The sequence below is a fragment of the Alternaria rosae genome, assembly GCF_020736505.1.
Source record: "Alternaria rosae strain MPI-PUGE-AT-0040 chromosome Unknown BKA58scaffold_2, whole genome shotgun sequence".
Taxonomy (NCBI): Eukaryota; Fungi; Ascomycota; class Dothideomycetes; order Pleosporales; family Pleosporaceae; genus Alternaria; species Alternaria rosae.
Window position 1 is genome coordinate 424628 of NW_025763571.1, and position 19090 is coordinate 443717.

The window sequence follows — 19090 nt, forward strand, 5'->3', positions numbered from 1 at the left end:
ACTACTATCATTCAGGCGAGCCCACTTCCGTGAGTAACTTAGGCACACATTTGTCACATAGCGCTCCGAAGCATATAACATTTCTCGGTCAGTCCGGCACAGAGTTTCATGTTGGGAAATTAACTGAACAGCGCATTCCGTTTGCTTCCACGAACATTTCCATATCTTGGCAGTTCCCATTGGATACGAGGCCCTCACAGCGAGGCTGAAAGCTTACGTATCGCTCCTAATAGAACCAGCCTGGCTTACCTATTGTTTCTTTCTGATCCATGGCTGTTTGCGCTCAAGAGGCCCAAAGCTTTGCCCGACAGCAAAGCCATGTCCTGCCCGACGGGCCCTGTACAAGTGCCTCGGCGTTTGTTGGGCTTCTGTCGGGTATTGGGAGTCGACAAGATCCTACTCTTCCAGTGACAAACAAGCCTTATCTTGTAGTGATCAAGTAAATTGGGTGAAATCGATCGGATGTTGTATGATTGTGGCCACTTCCCATGTTAAGAGTCGCCACATTGGGGAGCGGAACGATTCTCCACTGTTTTGTGCTCCATCACCCGACAAAAGGCCTGTTAGTCTTACTGAAGCGTTGTATGATGGCAGCAAACATGCCGACAGTACCGCTTTCTCTGGCTCCGTAGGACATCCCTGGGGCACAGCAAGCCCGGAAAGACTTCCTCGGACCGCACGATCGTGTGATTTCCCCGTATGTGACCCCGTTCCTCTCATTCGGTCCGACATCATCCTTTCGGACTTTCAACTGAAGACGTCGCTTTTGGAACAGGCAGAGCACGGCCAGCAAGATTGGTCTTCCGTCATGGCGCTCACGCGTGGTCCTCTCACCTCGTTCATTGGTCCTGTTGACAAGGGCTCGGCTATCGAGCGCAATCACCTGTCTCAAAACAAACTTGACAAGCCTCACCAGCCAACTTCTCACACACCAAAGGTTGCCCTGTCGTCAATCTCTACTGCTAAGCCAGTGTCTACTCAAGGCCTGCGATCCCTGGGACAGCTCGCTGGATATGCGACAAGTGAAGAAGACGAGCCAACAAGACTTTCGATACTACTAACTAAGAAAGGCCAACGCAAGAAGCCTATTGTCCATAAGTCTGTTGTGACTGCGGCAAGCGATAGCAGTGAGTCTCGCAGCAGCCGTCCTCCATCTCGTCAAGTGCTCTCTTCACCAACCGTGGTTGCAAAACGCAAGCAACTTCAGACCTCAGCTTCTCGCCGACAGCACAAGCGCGCTATGGGAACCGTTACCCACAACAAACCTGATAGCAAATTGGGGAAGACGAAGAATATCACAGCCAAGAGACGTCCGAGTTCACCTTTTGCCTCATCCAGCACCGGGAAGCGCCCAAGCACGAAAGGCGGTTTCGTTGTCACGAGCAGTGACGAGAGCGATCAAGATGACCGCAACCATGGCAGCCTTTCTAGATCACCCGTTCCAAGACTATCACGGGGATTAGAAAAACCATGCTCTTTTCCGGCCAGCTTGAGGGTTGAGTCTACTCCAACGACCCTGCCGACTAAGCGGTTGAACAAAGACCGTCTTAACGCGCTTTTGGGAAGATTCAAAGGTGCAAAGACTACTACCAAGGAGAAGCGACTAACTATGCATGCACAACAATCCGTCGCAACAGCTCGCGCATCTGCCGTTGCTACGGGTCTCACTGCACCACTTAGCCTACAACCTTCAGCGCCTGTGCATTCGACCGGTAGTAGCGATGCAAACCGTGGTAAACGATCCACTGCGGTCTCTAAGACAAAAGCAGCAGAAAGCCTTGATCAACAGTCTAAAGTCAGGGGTTCATCGATGTCCAAGACTAAGGGCAAACCAACCTCGATCTTTCAAGAGACTGAACAACCTATCGCAGAGACCAGAACCTATGGTAGTATACAAAAGCAGATCAGCTCAAACCCCTTACCCCCTAGCGCCGCTGCTGTAGGTTCGTCGTCCAGCACAGTAATCCAACAGCGCAAGCCGAATTCAGGTGCAAGTACGCTTTCAGGTCACAGGAATGATGCGCCAAGTCACAAGGCCTCACCTGCTACTAAGCCCACGAGTGTTCTCCATTTGGCTTTAATGGATGCAAGAAATGATAGTATGGATGAGCCATCTTCAAGGGCTCGGACTAGTGGCCGAAACGAGCTGGAAATTGCTAAAAGAGGTCCGATCTCGACGTCTTCAGTCAGTAAGTTTAAGAAGATAGCTCAGCTATCTGGAAGAGGCCAAAACATCGCTACGAACAATGCGGCACCTGAGAAGCACTCACTTTCTCCAGGAGACGTTTTGAAGGTATGGAGGCCTGAAGCAGCGAAGAGATCACAGGATCATGCACAAGCATCTGCCTCGAAGTCCAGGGAATCCACGTCAAACGTACCAAACACGGATACAGCGGACTCAGAATTTGCTTCCTCAGCTCCTGGACAGCCAGTTCAAAAGCGAAAATTGGACATCATCTCCGATGGATCTGGACAAATCACCGGTACAGCCTCCAAGAGGCCTGCTCTGACCTCTACCGCTAGTTCGAAGCATCCAGGGAGTGTAATACCAGCATTAGAGGATGACAACACCCCTGGCTCAGTTGTAGCCCCAAGAACATCTTCGCGCGAGGTGCCCACGAAGACCAGCGACGTGCCTCGTTCCACCGCAAATTCTTCAGCCCCTGGAAATAACACGGGCTCAGCACGAAGTGTCAAACAACACAAGTCCGCACTTCCCTCTCCGCCATATATCGGTACACCAGCCGATCGCGAAGGAAGTGAAGCTGTTCCAAAGGATGCGTACGTTACTCCAGCAGTTTTGCGTGTACCAGCACACCCAAGAGGAGCGAGCGCCAACAAGCCCACTGAGAGGTCCTCGAAATCACTGTCTATTTTGCTGCCTGAATCAGACTCTGTCGGTCAGCCTGATATCTTTGCGGCCACCTCAAGAGACGCATCCCACGGAGCAGCTGCTACGTCTCAGATAGAGAAGGCGTCGAACGCCTCAATGATCGAGATGCCTGGAGGTTCGAAACAGATTGCTGAACCGTATTCAAGCAGCCAGGAGAAGCATCATATTCACCATTCAGCTTCAGTTTCTGAAGTTTCTCTAGCTACGCCTTCTGAGCCTCTTGCCTCAATCATGCAAGAGCGTCCCTCCACTCCGTCGACGACTGTGTGTGAGCCGGCTTTTTCGAAAGAGTCGCGAAAGATTCGCCCGACAGAACCGTCTACGACTGATATGGGTCTGGCCGTACCAACTGATCGCGTCGAGAAAGAAGTGTTACATTCGGAACACTCATGGCAAGCCAGTACATTGATGGACGTCGATAGTCTTGACCATGCGACTGCTGGTACATCATATGTTTCCAAGGCCACTGATGACGAGCCTATAGATCAACTCGTAGCGATCGTACAAAAAAGGAATGAATTCCCAACGACGGATTTGAATCCTACCTTGTCAGCGAAGACGGTCGAAAATGCCACCAAGACGGCTGTGACACCACCCGTATCATCACCCAATCGAGAACAGGTTCCTTTGGACACCATGACGGAGACAAATGAGGAGATCATAGATCTTAATGGCCTCCCTAATGTATCCAACGAGGCACAGCCTTACTTCGAATATTCCGTCTTTCAAAAGACTTGGCAGGGCGACCAAGTCGAAAGCACCCTCTCAGCGACTGAGATCACCGTGCGACCCTTCACTAGCCTCGACGACGCAAACGCGCAGGCCGAAAAGGTGTTCCAAAGCAACTCCACCCTCTTCAACGACGTTATCTTCGAAAAGAGCAACAACCGGGACGAACATGGATGCTTCATCCTCACTGGCTCCATCACACCCTTTGACAACCCCGCAAACAAATCCCACCTCAAGATCTGGGTACAGCGCGACCTTGTTTCTGCACTCGCAAACCAGACCCCGCAGGCAATCAAAGGCACATCGTTCATCTCAAGCACATGCTACATTCTCCGCCTCTTCAAACTAATCACACAAGCCGACGCTGAAGACTCGTCCTCTTCCTCCTCATCCGATGCCGGCACCGAATCCACCGATTCCCCAACCCAAGAACCAATCCGTGCCTACCACGCCCATACCCGCCCTGAAATCTACACGACCCTGTCCGCCGCGAACCGCGCAGCTCGCGCTCTTCAAATTCAACTCAGCCACGAGAAAGAACCAAAAGATGTGTTGAGCAAGGCCTTTCAGGAGAAGAACCTTCGAGAACTCAATGCAAAGGTGGTTCAACTTCAGTCGCCATCGGACGAGAGAGGTGGGTGCTGGAAGAGCAGGTTCAACGCTTGTGGACTAGGTGGAGATAGTCTGGAACTCGTGGTGGAGAAGACGAGTCTTTGCGGACCGAGGAATCTTTGATATTTGCGCGCGGGACTGGCTTGCGTCGGGGTTGCGATGGAAACGAGTGTTTGAATTAGTGGAGGAGATGCGGTGTCTTATGGGTTTGGGGCGGTTACTTTCTCACTTGTCCTGCTTATCTTGCATCCATGGTCTGGGAAATTCAACTATCTACTTCCCAAGGCGATGGGAAGCTCACATATGAAGCTGAAAGGGCAAAATTCATACATCATACTAGTATCCTAGACCTTCCATCCACATATACTTGTTTTGCGTAGAAACCGATACAGCCCAAATATTCAGATCACATGCGCCCCTCGATTATGACGCCCCTCGATCACAAACAAATCAAAACAATGGAAACCCCGCAATGAAAGGTGGCCGCAGATAAGCGTAGGTAGTAAACAACCTAAAGAAAAAAAAACACACACATCACAACACACTACATACCCAGGCCATTCTGCAACGATGAACCCCGCAGGCACTAGTCGCAGATAAACAAGGAGCCCCGTACGGGAACACTTCCGGGCGGGGTTGAAGCAAAAAACGCCACAAGTGGGCTTGCAAACCATCATCCATGGCGCCGACCGAAAGCGTTAGCGAGGACGGAAATAGCGTGGGACGTTGTTGTCAGTGCTTTGCGGCTAGACGTGCTGATAACGATTATTTGGTGGGAACGACCGTAGTGGGCCGCACTTTGACATCATTGTAGTTCACCAGCACGTGTTTCTGAATTTGGGGCTGATGGAGGAAGGATTGGTACATTCATCGACATCATCATATCGTGGACAATCGTAGATGCACTCTTGCGATGCAAATACTCGCAGTAGAAAACAATATATAGTACACGAAGCTTTTAAGTCGTTACGCATCTCCATCTTTTCTAAATCAGAGCTTCACCTCTAAACATGGCCTCCCTGACCTCTCTGACTACATCCGCTCGGTCACCGGGTCCGAGCAAGACGATGCCCCTTCCTCGCCTCCCCATTCGCCCAGTCCGGCCCAGACGATGGATAAAGTCAATGGTAGTATGTGGGACGTCGTAGAGGATGACGTGGCGAACGGAAACGGTGTCGATACCCCGTGAGCCCAGATCAGTGGTAACGATGACCTTGGTGTTGGGGAGCGTGCGCTTGTTCGGCGATTCCGCCTTGTTCTCTTCGCTGTCTTCGGCTTCCTTGGCAGATGCGTCGTTGGTGAAGGACTTGAGGACCTTGGCTTGGCGGGAAGGATCGGTGTCGCGGTGGAAGGCGAGGGCATCGATGCCCTTTTTGACGAGGTACTGGGCTACTTGTTCCGTGTCTTCGCGTTCGTTGACAAAGACTAGGACGCGCTTCGTGGGAATGACTTGTTTGCCTTCGTTGGGGTCGTAGTCGACGGATGCTTTGCCTATCTGCCATATGGTGTCGGCGCAGGCCAGCATCTTGTTGCCGCGGTAGGGGTCTTTGTTTACGTCTACGACACCTAGCTGTACTCTTCGCGGGATGGCATGAAGGTTGGGCGTGACGAGGCGCTGCATGTCGGGGAACCTGTCTGCGAGGTACTTGTCGAGGTACTTTGGGATGGTAGCGGAGCAGAGGACGAGCTTCTTGAGGGAAGGCGTAGCGCGGTCCAGGATGTCGGTGGTGCTTTGCTTGAAGGAGCGGTCGAAAAGGGAGTCTGCCTCGTCGCAGATGAGATGCGTGACGCGTGCGAGGATGTTTGGGTTGCTTTCGGCGATGCTGGCGAGGAGCGGGGGTGTGCTGATGACAACGTCGACGCCATTGGGGTTGAAGAGCTGGTTGCGGATGACCGTGGCAGACATCTTGGCTGAGATTGGCGCAGCACGGAACTTGACTGTGTGGGACAGCGACTTTGCGACGGCTCCGACCTGAGCGACGAGTTCGGCGGAGGGGACGAGGATGATGGCGCGCGGTCGTGCTGGATCTACAGCCTTGTTGATCTCAGGCTCCTCGGCAGCGAACATGTCGGTCCTCTTGTCGTGCTCGTTGGAGGCCGCCTCGTCGGCGTCTCTTTGGGCCTGCTCCTCCGCCTCTTCCTTCTCGCGCACCTCCTCCGCCTTGATAGCGTCCAGAGTAGGCAGGAGGTATGCCAGCGTCTTTCCCGAACCCGTCTCGGCTGCCAGGAGGAAGGAGTCGGGCGCGCTCTTCTTGGACTTTACTTTTGCGCGCACCGCCTTGTGCAGGCCGAGGAGGGCGGGGATGGCGACGGCTTGTGCGGGGGTGGGATTGCGGTACTCGAGGCCGGGCAGTGCATCGTTGACGGCACGAAGGATGGGCTCGGCGAGGGGGAACTTGTCGAACGAGTCGTACTCGTCGAGCTGCCGCTTAACGGCGGTGCGGTTGTTGTAGGGCACCTGGTGCAGCGAACTCTGCATCTTCAAGGCGTGGAAGGGCTCTGCCCGCGTCCGCCGCTTGTCGTCGTCGCGGCCAGTCGCCGGGCGACTCCCACGGGCTTCTCTCTGCTCTCGCATGCGTTGCAGGCCCCGTGGTGCTTCGGTCCTATTGAGGAAGTCGAAGGCGTCTGGCTTCCTCGCCGGCCCTCTGTCTGCGGAGCGCGCGACGTCTTCAGAGAGGATCATCCGCGACGGCCTGGGATTGTCACGCCCGCGGACGGGCCGCGGGGGTCGTGAAGAGGCTGCGCCATGGCGTTCCCCGCGTTCGCGCTGGAGCTGGGTATACAGGCGGACTTGGTGGGCTGGCGGCGGCGGCGGCGGCGGTGGTCGTGTAAGGGCCTGCACCTGGCAGAAGGGGCACACGCCTGAGACTCTGCGTAACATGGCTGCGACGGCAGGCTCTACAGGCAGGATGGAACGAAGACGGCCAGCTAGACTAGCATGCGCTGCCTAGGCCAAACCTTGACTAGAGGGATCCGAGCTGGCGTCCGGGCTGCACAGGCGATGGCGCGATGATTCGAGGCGCTACAGGGCGGCCGATAAGCGGGACGTTGCCGGGACAACCGCCCAACACCGACGCCTTGCTTGCATCCCGGCCATCAACACTGGGCAGCACCAGCGGCCCCAGCCATATCAATACTACGCGCACCCACACATCCTCCTCCGCTTCTCCATCGCACATCTGCCCCAGCGCTCTGTCGGTGCCCTTCGCTTCTTGCCTGCCTCTTTCCTCGTCAGCGTGCAGCCCTTCTCCGCTGAGCCTCCACGACTCCTCGACGGAGCCCATTTCTGATCCAGTCCGCCCGAGTGCGAGCACGCGCACGGCACGGCGTTCATACCACGACGCACCCAGCGCGAGTGCACGTAGCAGCCAACATGTCGCGCAACGAAGCGGTAAGCATCATCGTACTTCCTTTTGCACTCGCCTGTTTCACGTCGGGCGCACGCGATGCTGACCGCAACGGCCACAGGTGTCGCCGCTGCGCATCAACAAGACGCCCACTTCCTCGCCCACAAAGGGAAGCGGCCGTCCCCTGTCGGAAATCAGTCCCCATGAGCACCGCAGGAACTCTCCCAGCTGGAACCAGACAACAAAGGTGTGTGCCCGCGACCGCAGCACTGCCACACGCATACCTGCTAACCTGGCCCAGAAGATCATCCTGACCAAAGAGAGCTCGCCCTTCCGCGACTCCTCGCCATTCACTCACAGCCCGCGTCTCTTCTGGAAGGAGCAGACCACGTCGCCCAAGAGCCGCTTCGACACGTCAGAGAACGAGTACGAGGGCAGCTCGCCCCTCTCGCCCAAGCGCAACTCGATCGAGAACCTGAAGAAGCAGTCGCGTGTCAAGAACAGCAGCATGTTCGCACGCGAGCAGAAGTACGAGTACGACCCCAACTCGGTCCAGCCGCTCGACCGCCCGCTCGCGGCAGGACGCCCACTCAGCACCGCCGTACAGGGCAATGTCCATGGCGGCAACGGACTCCAAGGCATGCGTAACGAAGTCGAGAGCCCGGCCAAGGGCCACCACCACAGCCGCTCTGAGAGCCAGACACGGATTCCTATTCTCAGCCCGTCCAAGACGTCGCCCGCGAAGCTCCCCACACAGTCTTCCTTCGCTTCACCCTCCAAGCCCTCGCCGTCCGAGGGGCGCGTGTCGCCCACCAAATCTTCGCTCGTCAGCAACGGTCGCTTCAATTCCCCACAATACAACGGCGACTCGAGCGCTGTCATGTCTGATGACGAGGAGCTCGTCCACCAGACCCCCCGCCCGCTGCGCCGTCATGCTAAGAGTGTGACCTTCGACACTGCTCCACCTCAGATCACCGAGTTTGAGATGGTCACGCCCGACCCTTCAGTCGCCACCATGTCGCGGGACGGCAGCTACGACTCCGAGGACGAAACAGAAGAGGAAATGAGCTTCGACCAGGACGACAGCTTCGATGCCTCCCTAGAAGACACAGACAAGACGCCGGTTGTGCTGCCTGAGGACTGGCGCCACATGAGCCCGCAGGCTGCCGATACCTCGCTCACGGATCTCTACGACGATGTCTTTGAAGGTCGGGACAACAGTCCCATGCCGAGTGCCCGTCCCAACGGTACAACCAATGGCTCCCGCCTGGGGTCAACAGCTTCCGATAGCGACGCAAGACCTCTTCCTCCTCTGCCAGCCATACCAGGCAGCCCCAACCGGCGGCGCGACTCGAGCATCGGCCTGTCCGCTGCCGCAGAGCGAGTTGGCGACAGGCGGCGTTCTCTTCCTCAGCTTCCGCAAGCAGCCGGCATCTCCAAGAGTGATTTGCTTAACATGCGCGAGGTGTCCATGTCGCTCGAGGACCGATTGCGTCTGATGAACTTTGATGACGACCGCGATGCGAGCACTCCAACACAGGAGATGCAGAACAAGAAAAAGGCAGTAGAAGTTGACGTTGCAGAAGTCGACGTTACAGAGTCCGAGCTAACGCTTGACGAGCCCAAGATCCCGCGCATTTCTCGCGAGTCTATCCTCCGGCGCGTCAAGAGCCGCAACTTCGAAGGCGGCGAGGACGACGATGAGGAAGAGGAAGAGGAAGAGTACAGCCAGTTTGAGCCAGAGTACAGCCCCGAGCGCAGCTACGGCGATCTCGCTGACCTCGACCCTGACGTTCCTATTCCGTCGCGTGAAGCTTCCTCCAACTTCGATGAACATCCGCGTCAGGTCTCCGGTGTCTCCGTCAGCGAGGCCGACAGCGTTGTCGACGCTTACAGCTATGCCAACCCAGATGAAGGCGATCATGCCGATGACACCGATGTAGATGGCAGTTCTATGTCTCAACTCGAGGATTACGAGCGCGAGTCGTCTGTCATCCGACACCCTATGCCCCAGGAGTCAGACGACGAGGACGATACCAGCCAGTACTCGCCTCAGCCTGAAGAGCAGCCTACTTCCCAGAGTACCATCGACTCATCCGGTCCACCAACACCCGTCGTCGCCCCCTCTTCTCCTGTCTCAGCTGAGAAGCAGGCGCCTCAAGACGAGATGTACTCTACTTTCGAAGGTAAAGATATGGATCTTAGCTTGGACCCTCTAAAAGCCTCTTTCGCGACTGTTCCCAGTCCATTGGATACGGTGCCCAAGCTGGATGCCATGCGCGACTTCCTCCGCCGCCCTGTTACTCCCGAAGCTCACGAGACGGAGGAGGATCGTTCCGAGTCTGAGGAGCCTGGTACGCCAGACTCTGTCATTCGGCATCCAGTCGCTCTTTCCCCTCCGCCTCAGGAAAATGCCCCCGAGGTTCCTCAACGGGAAGCTACAATCCGGGGTGCCGGTGGAAAGCTAAAGACTCGCCCGTCGCTCATCCCTGATGAGGTTGACATGGCAGCTACGCGTCGCCAGGTTAGTGGCCAGCATGCTCCGCCAGTCCCTGAGCGCAGCCCAAAGCGCCAGTCAATGAGCCTAGAGTTGGGCCATGCCGACGAAGAAAGTCACATTGATGACGACGATACGCAAGTGAGCATTACCACCAAGGAGAACCGCATGCTAGCTCTGAAGCTCGGTGATCTCGACCTGGGTGACGAGTCGAACGATCTCAGCTTCGGGCTAGACAAGGAGTTTGATCACATCATTGAGTCTCAAAAGGTAGAGAATCCTTTCCCCATTTCCCCTTTCGCCAGATTCCCTACATCTGCCGCTGCTGTCCCCGACGCGGCCTGCCAGATGTCAGGTGAAGGCTTTGTTTATAGACACAGTCCCGCTAACGATGCTGTTCCCGAACAGAAAGGATACATGATGCGCGAAAACACCAAAGTCGTTGTCGCCAGCAGTCGACAGTTCAGCGACGAGAAGCCGCCTACCCCCACCGAACCCACTAGCGATGCAGCTGTCAAGCCTGTCTCTCGTAAGACGAGCGCCGAACGCAAGCCCGCCTGGACGAAGGAGCCTTGGAACGGTAAGCCTCGCAGGAAGAGCATCCGGACAGCATCCGGTCGCCGTACTCGAACCTCTGAGGGTCCTGCACCACCTCTTCCTGGTCAAGAATCTGCTGTTGCTGGCGGTCTAGACTCAGTCGCTGAACAGGGAGATGACGGTGAGCCTGAAGAGGGCGAGGAACGCGGTCTCGTCTTTGTCAAGGTCGTCGGTGTCAAGGATCTTGATCTTCCCCTACCAAAGCACGAGCGTACCCACTTCCAGTTGACACTTGACAACGGTCTGCACTGCGTTACAACGTCTTGGTTGGAGCTTGGCCAATCAGCTCCCATCGGACAAGAGTTCGAGCTTGTCGTCATGGATGATCTCGAATTCCAGCTCACACTACAGACCAAGCTGGAGCCTCCAGCCGTCCCTCAGATCGTTGCCGCGCCAGCCAAGGCCGTCAACCACAAGAAGTCACACTCTGCCTTCCGGAACCTCCTCTCCTCGCCGAAGAAGAGAAAGGAGCAGGAACGCAAAGCGCAAGAGGAAGCCGACCGCATCGCCCAACAGGAGCAGCAGGAGGCTCAAGCTGCTGCCAAGCGCAATCAAAAGGCCACCGCTTGGGACCTCCTGCACGACCTTGTCGGACCTGATGGGTCTTTCGCCCGTGCCTATGTTTGCCTCAACAACCACGAGAACCAAGCATACGGCCGTCCGTTGACTGTTGATATTCCTTGCTTCAATGAGTGGGCCGTCGATAATACTGGCGCCAGCAGTGTCAAGAGCAAGCGCGGAGGTGTCGTTCGCCGCCCACCTTACCGGGTGGGCAAGCTCACTCTCCAGCTGCTATACGTCCCGAAGCCCAAGAACGCAAAGGACTCTGACATGCCCAAGAGCATGAATGCCTGCATTCGCGAGCTCAAAGAGGCTGAGCAGGTCAAGGACATCAGCTTCGAAGGTACACTGAGCCAACAGGGTGGTGACTGTCCAGTAAGTTGAAAGCCTGCAACATAATTCGTAAGCGTGACTAACATTCTTTGCAGTACTGGCGACGTCGTTTCTTCCGCTTGGAAGGCACGAAGCTTACGGCCTACCACGAGTCCACACGACAGCCGCGTGCTACCATCAACCTAGCCAAAGCTTCGAAGCTCATGGATGACAAGAGTGCTCTTCAGCAACCATCCGCAACCAAGACTGGTGGCCGGCGCAAGTCTGGGTTCGCCGAGGATGAAGAGGGCTACATGTTCGTTGAAGAGGGCTTCCGCATCCGGTTCGCTAACGGTGAGGTCATTGACTTCTACGCCGACAGCCGGGAACAGAAAGAGGCCTGGATGAAGGTGCTCTCGGAGACCGTTGGCAAGGACATTGCTCAAAACAAGGGCTGGGCGGCCATGGTCCTCGAGAAGGAGCGTAAGGAGAAGGCTACGCGATCACAGATTGGTGCGCCAATCTCGCCAACCAAGTCGCATCCCATGGTCGCGAGCTCACCGAGCGTTAACCGCCGGCCTTCTCATCAGCGCACTCAATCGCACGATATACTAGGCTCTATCAAGTCCACGCCTTCAAGTCCGGTAAAGGGCCACGCTCGCACTCAATCGCACGCACCGACTCCACCTCTCAAGGATGTTCGCATGTCGCATGCGCCGCCGCCACGGCCGCGAACGCAAGAGTCAAGCAAGCCGGGTCGCAGAGAGCAGGTTCGGTCGATGATTTTCTAGTGTCTCTTTCCATCTCCATCATTGATACCAGTCACCCTCTTTCATTGTTTGTTCAAACACTTACTGGCTTTTCTTTGCGTTTTAGCTTCGCCAATACTCTTCCTTCTCTCATCGACTAAGATTGGGGTTTTGGAGACGGCGACAGAGGAGGAGAAATTTGAAAGGTGCGGGTGCTGCGCATCCGTTTCCCGAGTCGAATACACCATCTCGCTGAGCTGTGGCGCTTCGGCACATTCTCGCTGTTGCACACAAAGCCGCGGAAACGTCGAAGTGGTGCCGTTGCGTCTGTTTCTTTGTATCACATCTCATCATTGTTTTTGTTACTGTCTGGTTTGGATAGGCGTTTTATTCATCTCGGCGTTGCCGGCTATGGGTTTATGATACTCTGCATAATGATTGATAGCGACGAGGCATGGAGTATGAGCAGTAGTTGTATCAGGTGTATGAGAACATAACATGACTCCCAAGTCTACTTTTTTTTTTCTATTGCATGATTGTTGCTTGGTGTGCTGTGCGTGATGCGCTGCTGTGGTCGTATGATTGACGTTGCCTCCAGTCCCAAGGTCTTTACGCAGCCAGGGCATCAATGAATACAACACAGCAACCACCGTCCATCGCTTCGATGCGCGAATCATGGAGCGGCATGGTCATATTCTGCTCTATTGATGTCGTATGTTTCAGGGCTTTCCGTCGCGTGGACGCGGCGTGATAAGTTTCCGCTCAAGTATGATGATGCTTTGCTTAGACAAAAAGCGAAGCACTTCTATTTACAGCTTCACCAACAGAGCCGTAAGACACACGCGTATACATAAACCCCACACTATCTTCTCGAATGCTCTCTCGCTACTGCCCTGACATGACACTCATCCGTTGAGAAGTTTGGACAATTGAGAATTTCGCCTGGCGTAAAGGCACAAACAGCGACACGACAACGAATGCTGTCGTGTAACGTGACGCGACACTCATGTGTCCTCGTTAGAGTACAGCACAGCAAACAAACAACCGCTGGCATGTCAGCAGATGGCTCAAGCCAGCAGGTGCTGGATTAGCAGAGTTGGGGTACACATCAGTCTTTATACTCCTTTCCTCACCCACCATTGTCGATTACACGTTCAAGGTCATTAGTGGAGAAGGCCAGATTGAAATGAATTCGATATAGAAGGCAAAAGTATCACTCGGTGTAGGAAGCAGAAGTACGACCAGGATCAAAAGCATCTAGGCTCATCGGAAAGAGTCTTCTTTTACAGCACAGCACGACTGTCTGCTGCACCGCTCCGTACAACGCGACCGCTATGGGTGCATCGCATTCTACGCCTCCGCCACTCGTTGAAGTCAACGCTCCAGGAGGCAAAGTCTTGGTTCCACCTGGTAACTCTCCCTCTCTTCCTGCCACCTGCCACGGGTCCTAGCATACTCTAAAACTTACGGTACTGACGGTTTGTCTATAGGTACAGCATTCACCGTCCACCCACCTTCTTACGCACGATCACGATCAGAGCCGTACACACGCGGTCCCATCTACACACCCTGTTCACCGGGCAGGCGACCACGCCCAAGACCAAGACCTCACTGCGGAGGACCAGATATCGATATCTTGGAAGACAGTGAAGAGAACGAAAGTACGTCACACGACACGATGGAGGAAATAGGTCCAAGGGGTATGCGACGACAACCCTCGAACGGATACCCAGGCAACATGATGGGAGATCGCATGCCAGGAGTGGGCCGAAGAGGTGGACCAGGAGGGCTTTTCAACGGCATGGACGCAAGACCTAGATCTGCGCATGAAATGCAGATAGGTGGCATGAGAGGTTTAGAAGGAATGGGCGGAATGGGAGTTAGACCGCCATCTGGTATGCCGCCAGAATACACGTCCAATCCGCCAATGCCTCCTCGCTTTGGTGCTGGCGGAGGTATGCCGGGGCCAGGCATGAACCCTTATACAAACTACCCGGGACCACCATCCAGCCAGTCATCGAGTAGCAATCCTGGTCCACCTCAGGCCACTCGACGATCCTCCGGCAGAAGGCCAAGACACTATGAACAAATCCCCATGGGCGCGTATGCCAACGCCGAGAAGCCACGGCGGCCTCGGGCGGAGCCACAAACGTCAGCCCGTTTGAACCGCGGTCAACCTTTTCAAAAGAAAGTTGGACCATCAGGGAAAGAGTGGATCGAGGGCGACAACGCCTGGCTTGATGCTTGTACCTGCACCACAGGCTGCAACTGCCGAAAAAGCCACCGCGTACTATACCGTTCCCAGAACGATCCCCAGAATCATGGCAGCGACTCCAACGAAGACAAACAAGACCACCTCCGCACTAGCGGTGAGATCAGATACATACTGAAAACCGACCTGGGCCGAGACTGCGGCGATCACACGGCTTGCAAAAAGGGCAGCAGTGAAAGCGACAGCAGCAGTAGCAAAGACGAAAAGAGTAAAAGTAGAAAGAAAAAGACGAAGAGAAAGCTGGATGAGAAAGAGGACAAGAAGCGCAAAGACCAGTTCGACAGATTCAAAGATGACATCTTGGAAGCGCTGCAAGATCTCAGGAAAGACAGTCGTCAGCAACAGCAACGACGTCAGCGTGACAGTTTCGAAAGTCCCGTCAGACCACCTCTCAGCGGCCCGAACATGGGTCCGGGTGCTTTCATGATGAACAACGGCGGCGATCGTGGTGGTGGTATGGATATGGATCCACGAATGGCACAACAGATGGGCATGATGTCCGGTGATCCATACGGCACGGGTCGGATGCCACCTGGCATGGCTGATCCAACAGTGACGGGTGGTAAACGGGGTACGATGCGTCATGGTATGGGTGGTATGCGCATGGGCACGGGAGGAGGCGGCGGCGCCTTGGAAAACGACATGTTGTCAGAAATGGAAGACATGGGGCTAAACATGAACATGGGGAATCCGTATATGCAATCTGCTGGCGGCGGTATCCTGGGCAAGAATGGAGGTATGCGGCACCCCTTCCTGTCGCATCGAGGGGCGGCCAAAGCAGGGAGGCAGTTTAGCAACGGGGGTATGGGTTTGGGCATGGATATGGATATGGATCAGATGGCGGCCATGTACGCCAAAGCCATGGGGGGTGGAGGCCGCGGAGGCATGATGATGGGCGGTGGACGCAATCGAGGTGGAGGAGCTAGACGAGCCCACTTGGACTCATCGTCTGATGATTTCGATCTCGGACTAGGACCTTCGATGCGGTCGTCAGGCATGCGACATGAACAAGGCAGCGGCGGCGGCGGAGGAGGAATCCGTGACCGGGCCGGTAAGTAAAAGCCCCGTCACCATTCATCATGATGATGATGATGATGATCATCATTCCACCATGATATTCTTGGGATACGTACAGTACAGCACACTAAATTCTGATGCATTATAGGACGTGGCACCAGGACACCAGGCGTTCAGGACAAGGATAGCCTGATCAGGCGTGACTTCGGCGCCAGTCCGCTTGGGAGGAGGGCCAATATCATCAACAACAACGACAGTCTGGATCGAGGCAAACAGCCCCGAGTTGATACAGATGACGACGATGCTTATTAGAACTATACAACACCTGGTCCTCCATGTGTGAGCGAAGCAGAGACGGCACGGAAACACTACTATAGAATGTACGTGTGTATGTCTCGGTCAATATTAGCCTGATCAGACCAATCGTTGCGACGAAGCCAAATTTGGTCCTGTTCTTCTTTTTTCTTTTAATTTTAAAGCAGGGCGCGATCCAGAATGCGGTCAGAACGCCCTGTTTCGCGTGGTTGGGACCTGGGTAGTGAAACATGTCGATCCGCGGGCGCGGACGCACCCCCTCTCGTTGCTGTGGCAGGGGCGGGGCGGCCTGAGTTGGCTGCTGCTGGCAGATGCGGGCTGCGGTGCCGAGGAACGTGCAGGATCGGGCTTGCGCTTGCCTTAGCTTGGCCGCGTCTTTCGACACGACCGACCTCATAGTTGGCACGACCCGTGTCGACAACATCAGGGCGCCCTGTCAGCTTTCCTCGGAGATGGCGACAGGCGTCGAACTCACTTGTATATGTTGGGCAGCCACAACTCATGCACCTGTGGCTCGATATGGCCGGTATTGGGCATCACAACATAAGGGTATCAAGCCAGCATCCCTTGGAAGTGACCAATGACGAATCCGACGCGCAGCACTGATAAACAAGAATATGCACAAACAAAGTCGTCATGTAGATGTTATGATTCGTTATTTGAGCTGAGCTGACCTTACGCCTATAAGATGAGCCGGGTTGAACCCGCCAGAATGCTCCATAGCAGCCGCTATGGGCAAAAATGGATCTCTCGTGAGACCGCCGTCGTGAAGACATGGGCGTGTATGAGATCTATCGTGAACGCAAGTCCATTCCAAGTGTAGATCTTCCCGATCTGCTGTGTAGATGCCTACATGAATAAATGCCGACCGACCAACTCCTCGCTTGTAACGCACAGGAAGTGAAGCAGAAACCAGGAAACAGGACTTCAAGGAAATGGGAAAGGAAAAGAAGTTCATGGTCGTCGACAGGCTGCAGCTGGGGGTGCTGCGCCATGTCGCGTGACCGATGCGCTCAGTGAACCATTTCGAGTGACCAAGTCGAGGAGATCCACCTCACTAGCCTCTACGGGGCGCACCAGCCGAGTCCGGTGGTAGCAAGACCAGCGGCACTCGCAAGACGCTTGCCCCGCTCATTGAGACTGAGGATCAGCAACTTCTTCTCGGCCCAGAAATTCTCGAAGGCGTTGATGTCATCTGCAGATATGGCGCCCGGGACACGCTTGGCCTCCTGCCACTCGGTCTCGACCTTGTAAGACTTGTGGCGTAGACGTGGCAGGGCCTCGGTACGTAGATGCGACAGCTCCGCGGCGTACTTGGCGTCGTGCGATCTAAGCGGCGTAGAGAAGGAGCGCTCACGTGAGCGGGAGAGCTCCGAGGGACCCAAGCAGATGGGCGAGCCAGGGCACATGATCTGAGACATAGAGAAGGCGGGAGTGGTAGGAGAGGCGCTCCCTGACTGAGAAGCGGATGATGCGCTGGTGAGAGGCGAAGAAGTGTCAGACTGGAAGACGCTGCTGGCGTTGCTGACTGTGCGGAATTTTGGGGGCGGGAGCTCGTCGAGGTGGACCAGAAGCTCGTCTCCAGTGGCCCTGGGGTCGACTTGACTATCATCAAAGTTGTCGAGGTGCTTGTCGAGACGCTCGAAGCCTATTTGTGGTTAGTACGATACCAAGTGCCTGAGACGTAGTTGGACTTACCGGTCAGGACAGCGGCACCCGCATGCTGAACATCGCCGAGGCAGGACTGGACTTGCTTGGGAAGACGGTCCCAGAGCTCTTGGGGACAGTACCAGTGGCGGAGGTGAGAGGGATCATAACTGAATGCATCACCGTCCTTGGGGCAGCTAGTGCGAGGAGCATCGACGTTGGAGGGAGTGCGTGAGAGGCAAGAGATGGTCTTGCGACTGGAGTTACGGCGGGATGTTGGGATGGGGTCGTGGTAGACAGGGTGGGGAGATAGTGGAGCAGCCATAGCGGCAACGAGGTAGGTTGAGTAGGTCTGTGTGGAGTCTTGGTCGAAGGAGAATGGAGGGTGGAGTAGGATAGTGGCTAGCGGGAGCGCTGCAGTGAGTGGCGCTGTCAAGACTCAAAGGAGCGTGAGTGGTATTTGTAGAGAACGACGGGAATCTTCTAGACAAAAAGGTTGTGTGTGAGGTGGTGGAGGTGGAAGGGTGAAAGATCGCGGAAGCGCTGGTGATCGAAGGTGTTAGCGGAGTAAACAGGGCGCCGTGTGGAGTCGGCAGGGGTATGCGGACACTTCGCGGGCGGCGTTGGTGCGTGAGCTGATGGTAATGGGAAAGTGCGGCCCCAGGACTTTCCCATACAGTTTGCAGTTTGACGGGGTAGCTACGTCAATTGACAGTGAGAGCAGCTGCACGGGCGGTGCGATCGGGGTTGGCGTGCAAGCACAGCGCCGCGGTGGTGAAGGAAGGGTGAAGGGGCGGGAACGCTGTGGTTGGTGAGCCCAAATGCCCAGGAGCTTGACAGTCGAATTGCAGGCTACTGTGACGCAGGGAAAAGCGTTGTGCGTGCGCCGACCATGCAAAAGGTGCTAGGGCACGACACCCAGACGCTCGGGATGATGGCCACCCAGTCGCTGCACGGCATGCCCGCCACACTACGGCGCTGCAGCAGGATCCCAAAACGAACTTGCTGGGCATGTCTAGAACCTGCGCCCGACAGTGCTGCTCCTCGTCTTCTGAGGTGGGCTGATGCAAAAAAAAGGATAAAACCAGCCAACTTACATGATACGTCACTGGGCCGCCGCTTCCTTGTCTTCTCGGGCTGATCCGGAACCGGGATGGCTTGGGGGCGAGGCGCAGGCTGAGGGATGCCGAAACCAGCCACACGCACTGAAACCGTGCGAGTGCGAGGCGAAGTGAGTGGGAGACGGCTCGAGGTTTGCTCCCAGACGGGCTTTAGTATGCGGGTTTCAAGTCTGAACGTCAGCTGACTGAGGTACTTGGAGGCCGGCGCCTACTTACTGCAGTAGCGCAGCGATGGCTTTGGCGGGGGAAGTCGCGTTAGCCGAAGTCTCTGTCCAAGCGCAGAGCGGTACGGAGAGACGGGATGCGACGACGATGTCCAGGTGCGCGCTTTTGTAGCAGCGCGCGAATTTGGCCGCCGTGGGCTGTGTGCGGGCGACTGGGAAAAAATTATCTCAAGGCGTCTGGTTCCGGCCCCACAAAC

General features: G+C 55.6%; 4 protein-coding genes across 4 annotated transcripts; 2 read left to right on the top strand and 2 right to left on the bottom strand.

Moving 5' to 3' along the window:
• Positions 1-4788: 4788 nt before the first annotated feature.
• BKA58DRAFT_78562 (P-loop containing nucleoside triphosphate hydrolase protein) lies at positions 4789-7334 on the bottom strand. Its single transcript, XM_046175907.1, has one exon. The coding sequence runs from the start codon at positions 7113-7115 to the stop codon at positions 5220-5222; it is 1896 nt and encodes a 631-aa protein (XP_046028444.1). The 5' UTR covers positions 7116-7334; the 3' UTR covers positions 4789-5219.
• A 1-nt stretch (position 7335) lies between these two features.
• On the top strand, positions 7336-12574 carry BKA58DRAFT_78563 (uncharacterized protein). The gene is made up of 5 exons (XM_046175908.1): positions 7336-7625; positions 7703-7828; positions 7883-10348; positions 10487-11611; positions 11665-12574. The coding sequence occupies exons 1-5, from the start codon at positions 7608-7610 to the stop codon at positions 12337-12339; spliced, it is 4410 nt and encodes a 1469-aa protein (XP_046028445.1). The 5' UTR covers positions 7336-7607; the 3' UTR covers positions 12340-12574.
• Positions 12575-13975: 1401 nt separating this feature from the next.
• BKA58DRAFT_435354 (uncharacterized protein) lies at positions 13976-15898 on the top strand (the record flags this gene model as incomplete). The annotated part of the gene is made up of 2 exons (XM_046173331.1): positions 13976-15620; positions 15735-15898. 2 exons carry the CDS (start codon positions 13976-13978, stop codon positions 15896-15898), a joined length of 1809 nt encoding a protein of 602 aa, XP_046028446.1.
• Positions 15899-16526: 628 nt separating this feature from the next.
• Positions 16527-18087, bottom strand: BKA58DRAFT_78760 (uncharacterized protein). Its single transcript, XM_046175910.1, has 2 exons — positions 17600-18087; positions 16527-17549 (listed from the first exon to the last, which is right to left on the bottom strand). Exons 1-2 carry the CDS (start codon positions 17871-17873, stop codon positions 16966-16968), a joined length of 858 nt encoding a protein of 285 aa, XP_046028447.1. The 5' UTR covers positions 17874-18087; the 3' UTR covers positions 16527-16965.
• Between the last annotated feature and the right edge of the window lie 1003 nt (positions 18088-19090).

Excerpts from the sequence above, each read along its gene's own strand:
- BKA58DRAFT_78562 (XM_046175907.1), bottom strand. The coding sequence starts at position 7,115 with ATGTTACGCAGAGTCTCAGGCGTGTGCCCCTTCTGCCAGGTGCAGGCC.
- BKA58DRAFT_78563 (XM_046175908.1), top strand. Across the intron at positions 7,829-7,882 it reads GCTGGAACCAGACAACAAAG|AAGATCATCCTGACCAAAGA; the intron begins GTGTGTGCCCGC and ends AACCTGGCCCAG. Across the intron at positions 10,349-10,486 it reads ACATCATTGAGTCTCAAAAG|AAAGGATACATGATGCGCGA; the intron begins GTAGAGAATCCT and ends GTTCCCGAACAG.
- BKA58DRAFT_78760 (XM_046175910.1), bottom strand. The coding sequence starts at position 17,873 with ATGGCTGCTCCACTATCTCCCCACCCTGTCTACCACGACCCCATCCCA. Across the intron at positions 17,550-17,599 it reads GGGTGCCGCTGTCCTGACCG|GCTTCGAGCGTCTCGACAAG; the intron begins GTAAGTCCAACT and ends AACCACAAATAG.